This window comes from Sciurus vulgaris (assembly GCF_902686455.1).
Source record: "Sciurus vulgaris genome assembly, chromosome: 13".
Taxonomy (NCBI): domain Eukaryota; kingdom Metazoa; phylum Chordata; class Mammalia; order Rodentia; family Sciuridae; genus Sciurus; species Sciurus vulgaris.
In genome coordinates, this window is record NC_136474.1 from 50042684 (window position 1) to 50054857 (window position 12174).

Consider the following 12174-nt stretch of genomic DNA (forward strand, 5'->3'; position numbering starts at 1 on the left):
GAGTCATTTTCCGAATATGCTGACACCAGTGGAGCCATATGACATCATGAGAAAATGCTGGATTACTAAGTATACTCATGTCAAACTTCAAATGTCAGTACATTTGGATGTGTAGGTGGTCCAAATAACATATACATATCCTGACACTGAAGATCACAGAACTTATTGGTCAATGGAAAATAAAAAGGGGAGGGGAGAAGGAAAGAGAGATTGCTCCATGTACTGAGACTGAAAGATACTTTGATGGCTCATCTAATTCAATCCTCCATACTTAAGGATTAGTTAAACCACAACAACCCTTTAAAACTCCTCCCTCTTCTAAACTAACTATTGAGAAAGAAATTATAAACCTCCCTTAGAGTTTAGGGGAAAAAATAAAACAAATAAAAAGGAGATTCATGACACTAGTGATCAACTAGACAAAGCCACATAAAGAAAAAATGTCCTACCGAATCATAAAGGACAAGATATAAACACAATGCTTGTGCAACACTACTTTACAACTTCCAGGGATGATTTATATATGCCATAAAATTCACTTGCTGTAATTGTAAATGCAATCATTTTTAATGAGCAAATTTAATAAATTAATTTAAATGACTGTGCAATCATCATTACAATCCAGTTATGGAACATTTCCATTACCCAAATCAACTCCTTCAAGCCTATTTTGCAATCAATTCCTGCTCCAAAAAACCATCAGGATACATTCTGTCTACAGTTGCCTTTTCTGAACATTTCACATAAAATGGCATAATACTATATGCACTCTTTTGTGACTGGCTTCTTTCACTTGATGTTTCTGAGATTCGTCCAAATTATAACAAAGTATTAGTAGCTCTTTTTTTTTTTTTTTTTTGTGGTGCTGGGGATTGAACCCAGGGCCTTGTGCTTACCAGGCAGGCACTCTAGCAACTGAGCTATCTCCCCAGCCCCAGCTAATTTCTTATTGTTAACTAAAATTCATGTGTGTGTGTGTATGTGTATGTGTATCTTATTTATCCATTAGCCAAAAAAGTCACATTTAGATTGTTTCTAGTTTGTAGCTCTTATGAATAACACTGCTATATATGCCCATGTATAAGGCTTCTGGTAGACAAATATTTTCATTTCTTTTAATTGGATTCTTATGAATAGAACGGATGCACTGTAGTCAATTTAGGTTTAACATTTAAAAAAATATCAAATGGTTTTCCAAAGAGGTTGCACACATATCAACTGGCAATTTAGGAGGATTCCAGTTTCTTCACATCCTCGCTTTCAGTCTATTTGTATTTCTTAATCTAAGGTGTTTCTTGTAGACAGTATATAATTTTTAGTCCAATCTGTTTTTTCATGGGATATTTAGTCCATTCGCATTTAATGTAATTATTGATGGCTACCTGCAATAAATCTGTCTTTATTTATTTGTAAGTCTTTATTGCTCTTTCATATTTGAAGCACAGTTTTTCTATATATCAAATTCTTGGTTGACAGGCTTTTCTTGCAGCATGCTGAATGTGTCATCCTATTTCCTTCTAGTCTCCTTTATCAGTTGGTACATTTCAATTATACCTCATAGTGGGATTTATTATGCCATATTCCTACATGTAAATAATGTGATCAATTCCCCAGTACCATCCCTTTCCCTCCCCTTCTCCACAAATCCACTTGCTCTACTCATCTCCCTGCTCTTATTGTTAATTAAATTAGTGCATCATAATTTTATATACACACATATATGATTTATTGTGGCATATTAGTATATGGGCATAGCATAGTCTGGCAGATTTCCTTCCCCAGTACTTCTCCATGTCCTTCTCTCCTCCCTCCTTCTCAATCCCCTTCCTCTATTCTATTAGTCTTCTATTTTTGTAAGATCCCCCACTTTTTAATCAATAAGTGGGTTGCATCAAGTTAGAAAGCCTCTGCACAGCTAAAGAAATAAAGAGTATGAAGAGAGAGCCTTGAGAACAGGAAAAAAGCCTTTGCCATCTACTCTTCCAATGGGGGATCAATATCCAGAATATATAAGGAACTAAAAAAAAAAAAAAAACACCAGAATAACTAATAACCCAATCAATAAAAGGGTAAAAGATTTAAATAGATACTTCTCAAAAGAAAAAATACAAATATCCTCCATTGTTTCTAATGACAAGTCAGTTATTAATTGCATTATTTTCTCTTTGTAAATGTTAAATCATTTTTTCTATGTTAAATCTCTGCTTTAGGATTATTTTGCCTTTTAGCAGTTTGATTATAATTTGTCTAGGCAAGTTTATCTTTTTGTTTATTCTTATGATGAGCTTTTTAGATCTGTAAATTAATATTTTTCATCAAATTGGGGTGTTTGGGCCATTATTTCTTTAATTTTTTCTATTCCATCTCCTCTTCTTCTGGGATTGTTACTACATATTCGTTGATAAACTTGATGTCTCACAGGTCTCTGAGACTCTGTTCACATTTTTTTTCCAATTTAAAAAATCTTAGTTCGTTAGATTGAATAATTTCTTTTGTTCTACCTTCCAGTTCACTTATTCTTTCTTTTGCCATCTCAAATCTGTTGTTGAGTCTATATGGAGAATTTTTATTTCAATTATACTTTTCAAATCCAGAATATCCATGTGATTCTTTAAAAAAATATTCTTATGTTGAAATTCCATGTTCACTTAGTGTATTCCTTTGATTCTTTAAACATGGATGCCTTCCAATCTCTGAACATATTTAAATAGGTGTTTTGCAGCTAAATCCTACATCAGAGGACAGATGCTCAGAGCTAATTCTTATGGGTTGCTCTTTTCCTGCATAATACCTAAATGTTTTGTTGAATTCTGGGTTAATTAGTACTTTGAATTCTGATTTTTTTTTCCTCAGTTGTTATTGTTTTTCTTATTTAGCAATTTTCCTGAATATTTGTCCTGATATTTGTCTTCCACATAAGGTACAATTGCTGATGCCTTTACTAAATTTATTTTTCTTGCTTTTATTTTTAAGTCTGATTTCTAGGGATCATCCCCATGTCTGCATAGCTTAGTTCTGTCTTGAGCCAGAAGGCTTCTCTCTGTGTCTGATTCTGTGTGTGGCTGGGGAGCACATTCAAACCTCAGACTGTTTCCATGTCCACCTTGGCTTTTACCTTCTGTTGGCTCTTTCACAAACCCTCTGTGTGTGCTCATGGACTCCACTGGCCAGGGATACGGGGATGTCTTGGACCTGCTCCACTTTTGCTGACCATGCACACAAAGTTCAATCTGGGATATATGGAAAGCTATGAAGTCCCTGGTGGCTCTCTCAACTCCCAGAACTACTTATTAAATCACCAGAAAGACCACTGCTCCATTGCTTGCTCCAAAGAGGACTATGAACTCCAGCCAGTGGAAGTACTGGCCTCTTTTTTTTTTCATTTACCACTGAATTGGCCACTGGAACTGACAATTCTCCAAACAGAGTGAACCCCTTCTGGAAGCCGCAGCAAGCCTGCTGGTTTTCAGCACCCTGACAGTGCTGGAGGGGAGCAGGAAATGGGGTCACGATAGGCAAGAACACCACAAATTCATTCTGTTCTTCTCCAAAGCTTAGTGATTTCCATGAACAAATGCTTCTGAGTTTATTACTATTAACTGCTTTTAGTAGTTTCTAGAGCATGAAAATGGATGTTTTAGACAGTCTTTCTTCCATCTTCCCACTTGCTTTTGGGGAACAAATTTTATCAACCTCCTCACTCTCTTATGCTAGAAAATAATATCTCAAGAACTCTTTATAGTCTTTTGGAATTGAAATCACCGATCTATCAAAAAGTAGACCACGGAGGTAGAAATACCACTGAAATTTCATTTTCAAAGAAAAATGTTTGTCTCCCCCTCTCCCTCACCCTGGGAAAAAAATTAAAACCTTTTCCCCAAAATAACGACAATCAAAGGCACAAGTTTCAATAATTTTCATTAGATTAAATTAATGAGGAAATCTCACTCCTCAGAAGCAGCACCTAGGGCCCCAACCTTGACTCCCTCATAGACTCATGGGAAATGAAATGGGCCAGTAGAAAGACATTTGTCCCAAAGCACCTTGATTAGGATGGCACTCCTACAGCTGTTATGCTGCTCTTGTTCCTCACAGTGTGCCCACCTCTTTCTCTATGCTTCCAACATGGTCATTCAGACACATGAAGACCATTCTCCTAACAGTCCCTTTTGGGAAGGCTTCACTGAAGTCTTCAGGCCTGGCCACTTGTCCTTCTGTCTTCACAGACAGGCTGAGTGATCCTGGGTAAGTCACTTGAGCCCTGGACACCCTCACAGCCCTGGAAAAGAAAACTAACTGCTCCATACCTCTGGGAGCCCAGTTTCTTAGATGCTGGACAAAATGCTCATGTTTTAGTGTTGACAAAACCTCTCCTATTCAGATGGGCAAATTAAAGCTCTGGGGAATGAAGGACCTACCCATAGTCACCTTCCAGGAGTGTGATAAAGATTAAATATGTCATGCTGGTAAGATTGGCAAAAGGCCTCAGAAACTTACCTGAATAAGGAGCAGGCTCAGGGAAGGTGACTAGAAATGGTTTCCTGAAGATCAAACTTACATTCCCCAGGCTCTGAGAACACTGGCTACATAGGCTCTTGGGACAGACTTTCCCACCCCTCCCCCTTCTCTTTTACCTTAGCAAAGAAAATCCAGGCTGCACACTGTCCTGGGGCCAGAAGGTTCTTTAGCTTCACTGTAGTGAGCATGAGAAAGAATCCTAAAAATCCACTGGAAGGAGAAAACGTTCTTTTGTTAGTGACACTGTCTTCCTTGAGCCATTAGCGGACTCCATTTTAGTAGTCAATTTATAATTATTGCATGACCTCTGTCACATCTGTGTCTCCTAGTGATTTTTGGATAAAAATAGAAGAAAAAAAAAAAAAAAACAGAAACCCATGAAGCTCTATTTTTCTAAGAGGCTATGATGAGAACATATCATCAGAGGTGGGGAGAGGTACAGAAATTTGGGAGGTCTCTGGTTAAATCATAAAAGAAAAAAAAATGTAGCAGACAATACCGTCTGCTCCTCCCCATACTATTTCTGGAACACAGTGCTTGCCAAGTTAGAACCTCAATTTCTTTCAATCAAAACAAACCTTCAAATGGAAACTCTCTATGTGGGAAAAAGGGTCTGGACTGGGCCCTGACTCAAGGTAAGAATCTGAAGGCTGGTTCCAGTCATATATGTAGCAAAGCCAAAGTCCCCAAGCCAGGCAGACCTTCATAGAAGCTATGCTTTGGAATGATGCCCAAGCACCCGTGTGTGAACTGAAAGAGCCTCACCCAGTGGAGCCTGAAGCTGGACAGGATTCAGAGGTCTGAACCAGCAAGGGTATTGTCACCACCAGACCCCTGCACCAGGGCCTGTGCTGGAACCATATTCAAAAGTGTCACTGTGTAGACAGGACAAAAGCTCTCAACTCCTCCTGGCGGTTGGAGGTAGGACAGCTGGGGAAAAGATGAGGCAGAGAGATTGCAGAAGAGAGACAGACAGAGCCCCACTGCTTGCATATGTGTTCAGGTGGTAGCTTGAGTGTGACTTTTATTGTAAATTGAAAATTCATAAATAAGTGATATGATTTTTGTTGTACTAGAGAGACATATTTCATTTGTTCCTCCAGTGCCTGGAGTGCCATATTTCCCTCTGACTTTTATTATAGACACTGGTGTGTGGCTTCAATCCACACACCAATCAGGTGTCTGGAAGCAGGCTGAACTGAACCAAAGACACCTAGGACCAAATTTCACAGAATTGTATAGTTTCACTGCATTAGATAGACTACTTTCATAGCCTAACATTCTTGGGGCAGCAGTAGGGACAGGCATTAGGTTTCCCCTGTATGTTGCTGCTGCTTTGGTTCTAATGACCTGCAAAATCTGTCCAGATTTGCATCTGCAGTCATGGGAGAATGAACAGCTGTGGATTAAGTTATCAGGGCTCACACCAAAAAGGCAAGGAGGCCACTGTGGGTAATACCCAATTAGATCAAGCAGCCTGGAGTTCTATTATTGGCTATTTTCATTGACCCTCATGACTTTGACCAAATTCCCCTTTTCCTTGCCTGTGTTCTGTTGAGGCATAAGGAATATACATAGCAGTCCTTGTTCAATCTATGGACCAGAGACTTTCAGATCAGAAAGGTTACTTTCCCAAAAGTCTCACTTTATTAACAAGGAAATTGAGGCACAGGAACAATTAGAAATCAGGTCTTCATGGCTCTTCAAACCTCACCAAGGAGATCTTCCAGGTGCCCATGGTCATGAGGATGGGAGTGGAGAATGAGGTAGCCCGTGCTCTGTGGCTCCTCTTGGTGACTTCCACCCTCACCCCAGGACCTCCTGAAAGTGAAACTCCCAGTCTGAGATACAGACAAGGAGAAGCCACTGAAATGACACGGGGAAGCTGGACCCATTCTTAAAAAAGACCAAGCTTTGAACTGAAGCCAGGAGGCAAAATGTAACTGAGCTAAATCCATTCAAAGATCTCCAAAACTTTAAAATAAAAACACCTGAAGTATCATATTAGGTTATGAGAAAGCTGCAGAAGTAAAGCAAGAATGTCACTCCACAAAGACACACCAATGGGCCAGGAATGTACTGCTCTGTCCCCAATAACAAACAATTGTTGACCTCCCCTTTCCTGCCTGCTTGCCTTGACTGCCAAATATTCACACTCAAAGGAAAGCCAATCCACAGTCCCCAGCTGCTTGAAGACACAGGAATCCCAACTAATGGACAAATGAACAGGCCAAATCAAATTGACAGGAATGGGCAAAGTACATTCTGTTACAGAGTTTCCCTGGAACTTTTCTGAGTGTGATAAAATCATTCTGAGGCTCACATGTAGAAACAAACTATAACATTGATTCTTTCTTTTCCTTTACCCTAATATATTTGAGGGGCAGGACAAACCCCATCAGAAATAGTATCTATCCATGTTTCCATTTTTTAAAATTTATTTATTTTTCATTGTAAACAAATGGGATACATGTTGTTTCTCTGTTTGTACATGGAGTAAAGGCATACCATTTTTGTAATCATACATTTACATAGGGTAATGTTGTTGATTCATTCTGTTATTTTTGCCCTTCCCCCCACCCCTCCCACCCCTCTTTTCCCTCTGTACAGTCTTTCCTTCCTCCATTCTTGCCCCCCAATGCTCAACATCTCTAGTAATAAGAGAAATGCAAATCAAAACTACCCTAAGATTCCATCTCACCCGAATTAGAATGGCGATTATTAAGAACACAAGCAACAATAGGTGTTGGCGAGGATGTGGGGAAAAAGGTACACTCATACATGTTTCCATTTTTTACCTCTATATAAGACTCAAGGCTTCACAAAGCACCATTTTATGTGTGAAAATGGATGGTCTGGCTTTTACATAGCAATTGTTCATGGTTTGTTAACATTTTACTTGTAGGTAACCTGAACAGTTAACAATAATGGTCACCATTTATTGGACCAGGCTTAGGACTTTACATATATTTAATCTGATATTTCCAAAAGCCCTATATTGGTGTTATTTTTCCATTTTTACAGATGAGAAAACTAAGGCTTGGAAGCAACTTGGGTGACCTGTCCAAAGACCACAAACTTAGAAAGTAGCAGTCCCTGGGGGCCAGCCCAAGTCTGTTCTTACCACTCTAAGAATACAAGCTTTGAGACCATCCACAGAAGACTTCCCCTTCTCAGCATGATGAACACAGGATTGCAGCCAGAAAAAGGGGATAGGGTGGGAATGAACTTCTGTGTGTCTGGACAAATCCAGTTGATTGATCTACATCCTAAACTCCTTGCCAAGGTCAAATACTAATGACCACCTTGTTTGTCTAGCCATCTAGTCACTGATTTCTACAATTTGTTTCTGAGAGTTTCAGGATTCACTGGAGGTTTCTAGAGTCTGCCTTTAGGAGTAAAAGGGAGGCCCAAGTGGAAGCTTGGAGGGTGGACTTCTGGAACCAAATTTCCCCTTGAACTGAATCAGCTATATTAGTTGCATATATTGAAGCTCTGGCTGGGAACCGGGTGCACACCCATAATCCCAGTGACTCAGGAAGTACTGCAATTTTGAGGCCAACCTGGGCAACTGAGTGACACCCTAAAAATAAAAAATAAATTTAAAGAAAGGGCTAGAGATGTAAACTCAGTGGTAGACTGCCCCTGGGTCTGCTTCCCCAAACCACAAAATATATAGTAGAAAAATTACTTTTTTTTTTTTTTTTTTTTTTTTTTGGTGCTGGGGATTGAACTCACGGATGCTCTACCACTAAGCTACATCCCCAGCCCTTTCTATTTATTACTTTGACAGGGAATCTAAGTTTTCCCAGTTGGCCTTGAACTTGGGATCCTCCTGCCTCAACTTCCCAGGTTACTGGGATTATAGACAGGCACCCTCACACTTGGCAGAAAAAAAGTAAGAAAAAAATATTCACATATTTTAAAATTTATATTTATCATTATATATAATATGCAATTTTATATATATATATATATATTTTTTTTTTGAAGTCCTTTATGAGATTTGTGTGCAAAGGGAAAAAAGTCAGGGAAACCCCACTCTTCAGCACATTTGAAACTACCAACCTGGCTGAGGGACATCTGCAGGCCAGGGGTCCTTGTTGGACCTGGCCAGCCCTGAGTACCTTTGGGTGCCAGGAATAACCTGCAGGGGACTAGCTTCCCACTGCACCCACCACCACTGGCTTCTGCCACTTAATCCAATCACTGGCATTGACCCTGAGCTTCATAAAGTCACAGCTGATAGTACAGAAAACATACAAAGTTGTGAGTTCAAGATTACCTGGCACAGCAGCTGCCATGGAATCGGTAGAAATACAGGAACGGGAAGTCCAGGACGCTGAACAGGTCACCTGAGGAGCACAGCAATGGTGAAACAATAGCCCCCAGGCCCCCACACCCCTCTGTCAGTTGCCCCAGGAAACATAAGGCAAAGGTCTTGGGCACAGCAGCACCTGTACACTGTGCAGCCTTGCTCTGGCATTCCTCGGGATTCTGTTATTGGCACTGCTTTCTAATAAGATAATAAGAACAACAACGACGATTGTGCATTCTCACGCACAGGCCCACACTAAAAGCTTTCTGCCTTTATCTCTTTCAATCCTTGTAACAACTCAGTGAGGTTCTATGGTCCCCATTTTAACTGGAGTGCAGAGAAGTTAAGGGAGAGCCTAAAATTGTACGCTTCTTAAACTGTGGAGCCAGAATGTGTGCCCCAGTTAATTCAAACTCTAAAATCTTTTCACCAGGCAGCCATCCCTGCACAAGGGGGGAAAGTCTCTTAAAATTCTTTTCTATTTTTCTACTTTATGTCTAAAAAAAGAAGGTGAATGCATTCTCCTGACATCCTTTTGCATTTTCATGTTTAATTACTGCACCAACAGCACGGGGGCCAGACTGACTGTGCAGACTCATTTCAGTTTAAGGTTCAAAGGGTACATTTATTTCTTGTGAAATAAGTTCATTCTTTTAGTTCCACTTGGTACAAGAGGAAATAATCACACATATTGGCTGCTTCCCTCTCTGGAATTTGAACTTGGTCACAAACAAGAAGTCAGGAGATTAAAAAAGCAGAAAGCCTTCCAAAAATGTCCTGAGAAAAGGAATTAAGCATTTCCACAGTGGACAGCTTAATCCTTCCAAATCTGGAATTTCTGAGAGTCTGCAGGAGCCTGGCTCTCCAGACCCCTGGACCTTGGTCTGGATCTCAGTTCTGGGTGGACTGGAGGGACAGGGCTGATTTTCCTATGTATTCATGGAACATCAGATAGCAGTGGAACACACAGGCCACATTTCCTCCATCACCAGAACTACTAATCAAGCACTTAAGAACAAAAGACGTGACAGGCTTCTACACTACTTCCGAGACCTAAATGATCTCAGATGATTCAACCATCTATCAGGAAGAAAGTTCTGAATTCTATTTCTCTGGAAGATTTTTTTTTTTTTTATAGTGACTATTATCTTTGTTTATGCACGTGTTTAACTTAAAGGGTTTCTTGGGACTTGGTTTTCATGAAGCCCGACAGGAGGTGAAGAGCTCCTATTCTCTTTGGGCCACTATGCCACTGAACGCCTGAGCTGTCTAACCAGGACCTGTGTTGGAGGAGGGAAGTTGGAAATGACACCATCAGGCCAATCTCCAGCTCATGAAGAGCATGGCTGTGTTGTGAGGTCCCTTTCCCCGTAGAAATAACAGTCAAGGTAACCTTGGGGATGGGGACCTTGAGAGTGGCCAGAGTCCCCTGCTCAGGCATGCGGAAGGGATGTCCATGGAGAATTTGTTCCGTCCCTTCAGCAGCTGTTGGTTGCTGGCTCTTTCCCAATTTCCCTCTCAGTGTGAGAGGAAGTGCAGCGCAGTCAGTGTGATAATGAGGAATGACAGAGAGGGTGAGCAATTACATCCAGGACCTTGAGACCCCTCAGGCTATGCCTCCTCTTGGCAACCAGTCTTTTATCGGAAACACTCCAGAAGGGTGAACAGGACTCTGGGTATGTGGCAATTTCTATAGCCCAGTCCAGACTTTGGAAGGGGTCTAAAGAGCAGAGGAACAGACAGACAGGCTGGGAGGGAGGAAAATAAGGAATAAATCACAGTTCTCAGAGAATTGTTGGATAATAATCCCCACCCAGACCCTGAAAACTGATCCCATAAATTGAGAGAGAAAAAAAAAAAAAAGAGAGAATAGTCTGCCCTCTCTTGAGCATTTCTAAAACCTTCACACATTTCTCACACCATACTAGTTGAAGTCACTCATGTCCTACTTCCTAGAACTAGAAAATCTTTGAGAGCAGAGACTCATCCTCCTCATTCCTGTATCTGCTGGGTCAGCACCTCACCTGATATGTGCAAGCCCTACTGAACAGAGGGCAAGTGGAAGGTCTGAGTATTATTTGTTTTCCCAGGGGAGAATGTTCCAGAGTTTCCAGTTGGCTATATGGTCCTCAATTTCCAGTTGATCCCAGATGCTTCTCTCTTCATACTCTCAACCTGCTTTTTCTTTTAATAAAGTATCACTCTTTTTTCTTTTTTGTGAATTGAACCCAAGGCCCTGTGTCTGTGAGGGAAGTGCTCCTCTACTGAGCCACATCCCCACCCCCTGGTACCTGTAAACAGAGCAAGAGCACATGAAGCCCTAAACAGCAAAGGTTAGTGACTCTGCCATCAATACCCCTAAAGAGGGTGCAGCAGGTGGTTGGCCAGACCCCAGCCCACGAGAGCTCAATCCAGAAGCCTAAAAACATGTGCGATAATGCTCTTGAGCCAACACTCCTGCACCACCTCACGCAGAGCAGAATGACGTGAGCACAAAGCCAGAGAGTTGTCAACATGCTTTGTGGCAGCAACATGAGGTTACGCAATCATGTCTGAGTTGACCCTTCACTGTTGGCCTCCACTGCAAACTGCACTGGTCTGAGTGGGGAGTGGATCCCACTTCTCTGAAGATCACAGAACACAAAACTGCCATAGTGAAAGGAGGGGTCCAGTCTGGGCATGTTCGAGACTAACGGAGATTTTGAACATAAAGAAAATTTCCTCTCACCACATTTTAGCCATCAGAACTGGCAGGAGAATGGGAGGTTGGTTCCCAGGAGTGATTACTGCTGCTTGCTTTATCTCACACAGAAACAGAAGGCACCCCAATTGCTAGGTCAGAGTCCTGTGGTCTCCTTGTTCCTCTGGTTTCTTGAAATCCTCTCTCTAACACCACAGCAGAGGGCCTCCCATACAAAAATGAAGTGTAACCTTTTAAACATAGGAAGAATTCCTTTTCTCTACTACTGGTTAAAACAGTTCAAGAGGAAAGGAGGGATTCTTCTTGAGTAAGATTCTGAATCTTTTGGCCCCTACAGGACTACTGAGGTTAGAGGAAGTATTCTCTCTTCTTGCCCACCCAGAAGTAAGCTCAGAGTCCAGGGCATGAAGAACTGTCTACCTGATCCCACATACCCCAAAGGTTCATTTACAAGGAAGCTCATCTTTCTAGTCACTTGTAAAGTAAAGGAGGAGAAAAGCTTAGTCTAAAGCCCTATGTAGAGACCACCACTCACTAGAAGAGCTTAAGTAAGACTGACCACATGAAGAGTTGGTAAGGATTTGTAGCTACTGAAACTCTCACATGCTTGCTGCTGGGTGAGAGTAAGAAATGGTAC

At 41.1% G+C, this 12174-nt stretch overlaps 1 protein-coding gene across 4 annotated transcripts in view; it reads right to left on the reverse strand.

Annotated features, from left to right (window-relative positions):
• TMEM241 (transmembrane protein 241) overlaps positions 1-12174 on the reverse strand; it is a 152268-nt gene that overhangs the window by 74486 nt on the left and 65608 nt on the right. For 3 of the 4 annotated variants that reach the window (XM_079109370.1, XM_079109368.1, XM_079109369.1), the window contains 2 exons: positions 8804-8873; positions 4635-4728 (listed from right to left, as the gene is read on the reverse strand). In XM_079109370.1, the coding sequence (XP_078965496.1) occupies positions 4635-4728; positions 8804-8873 (164 nt within the window). Of the gene's footprint in view, positions 1-989; positions 4280-4634; positions 4729-8803; positions 8874-12174 lie in introns of those variants that run through there. The other variant, XM_079109371.1, reaches the window with a different exon arrangement.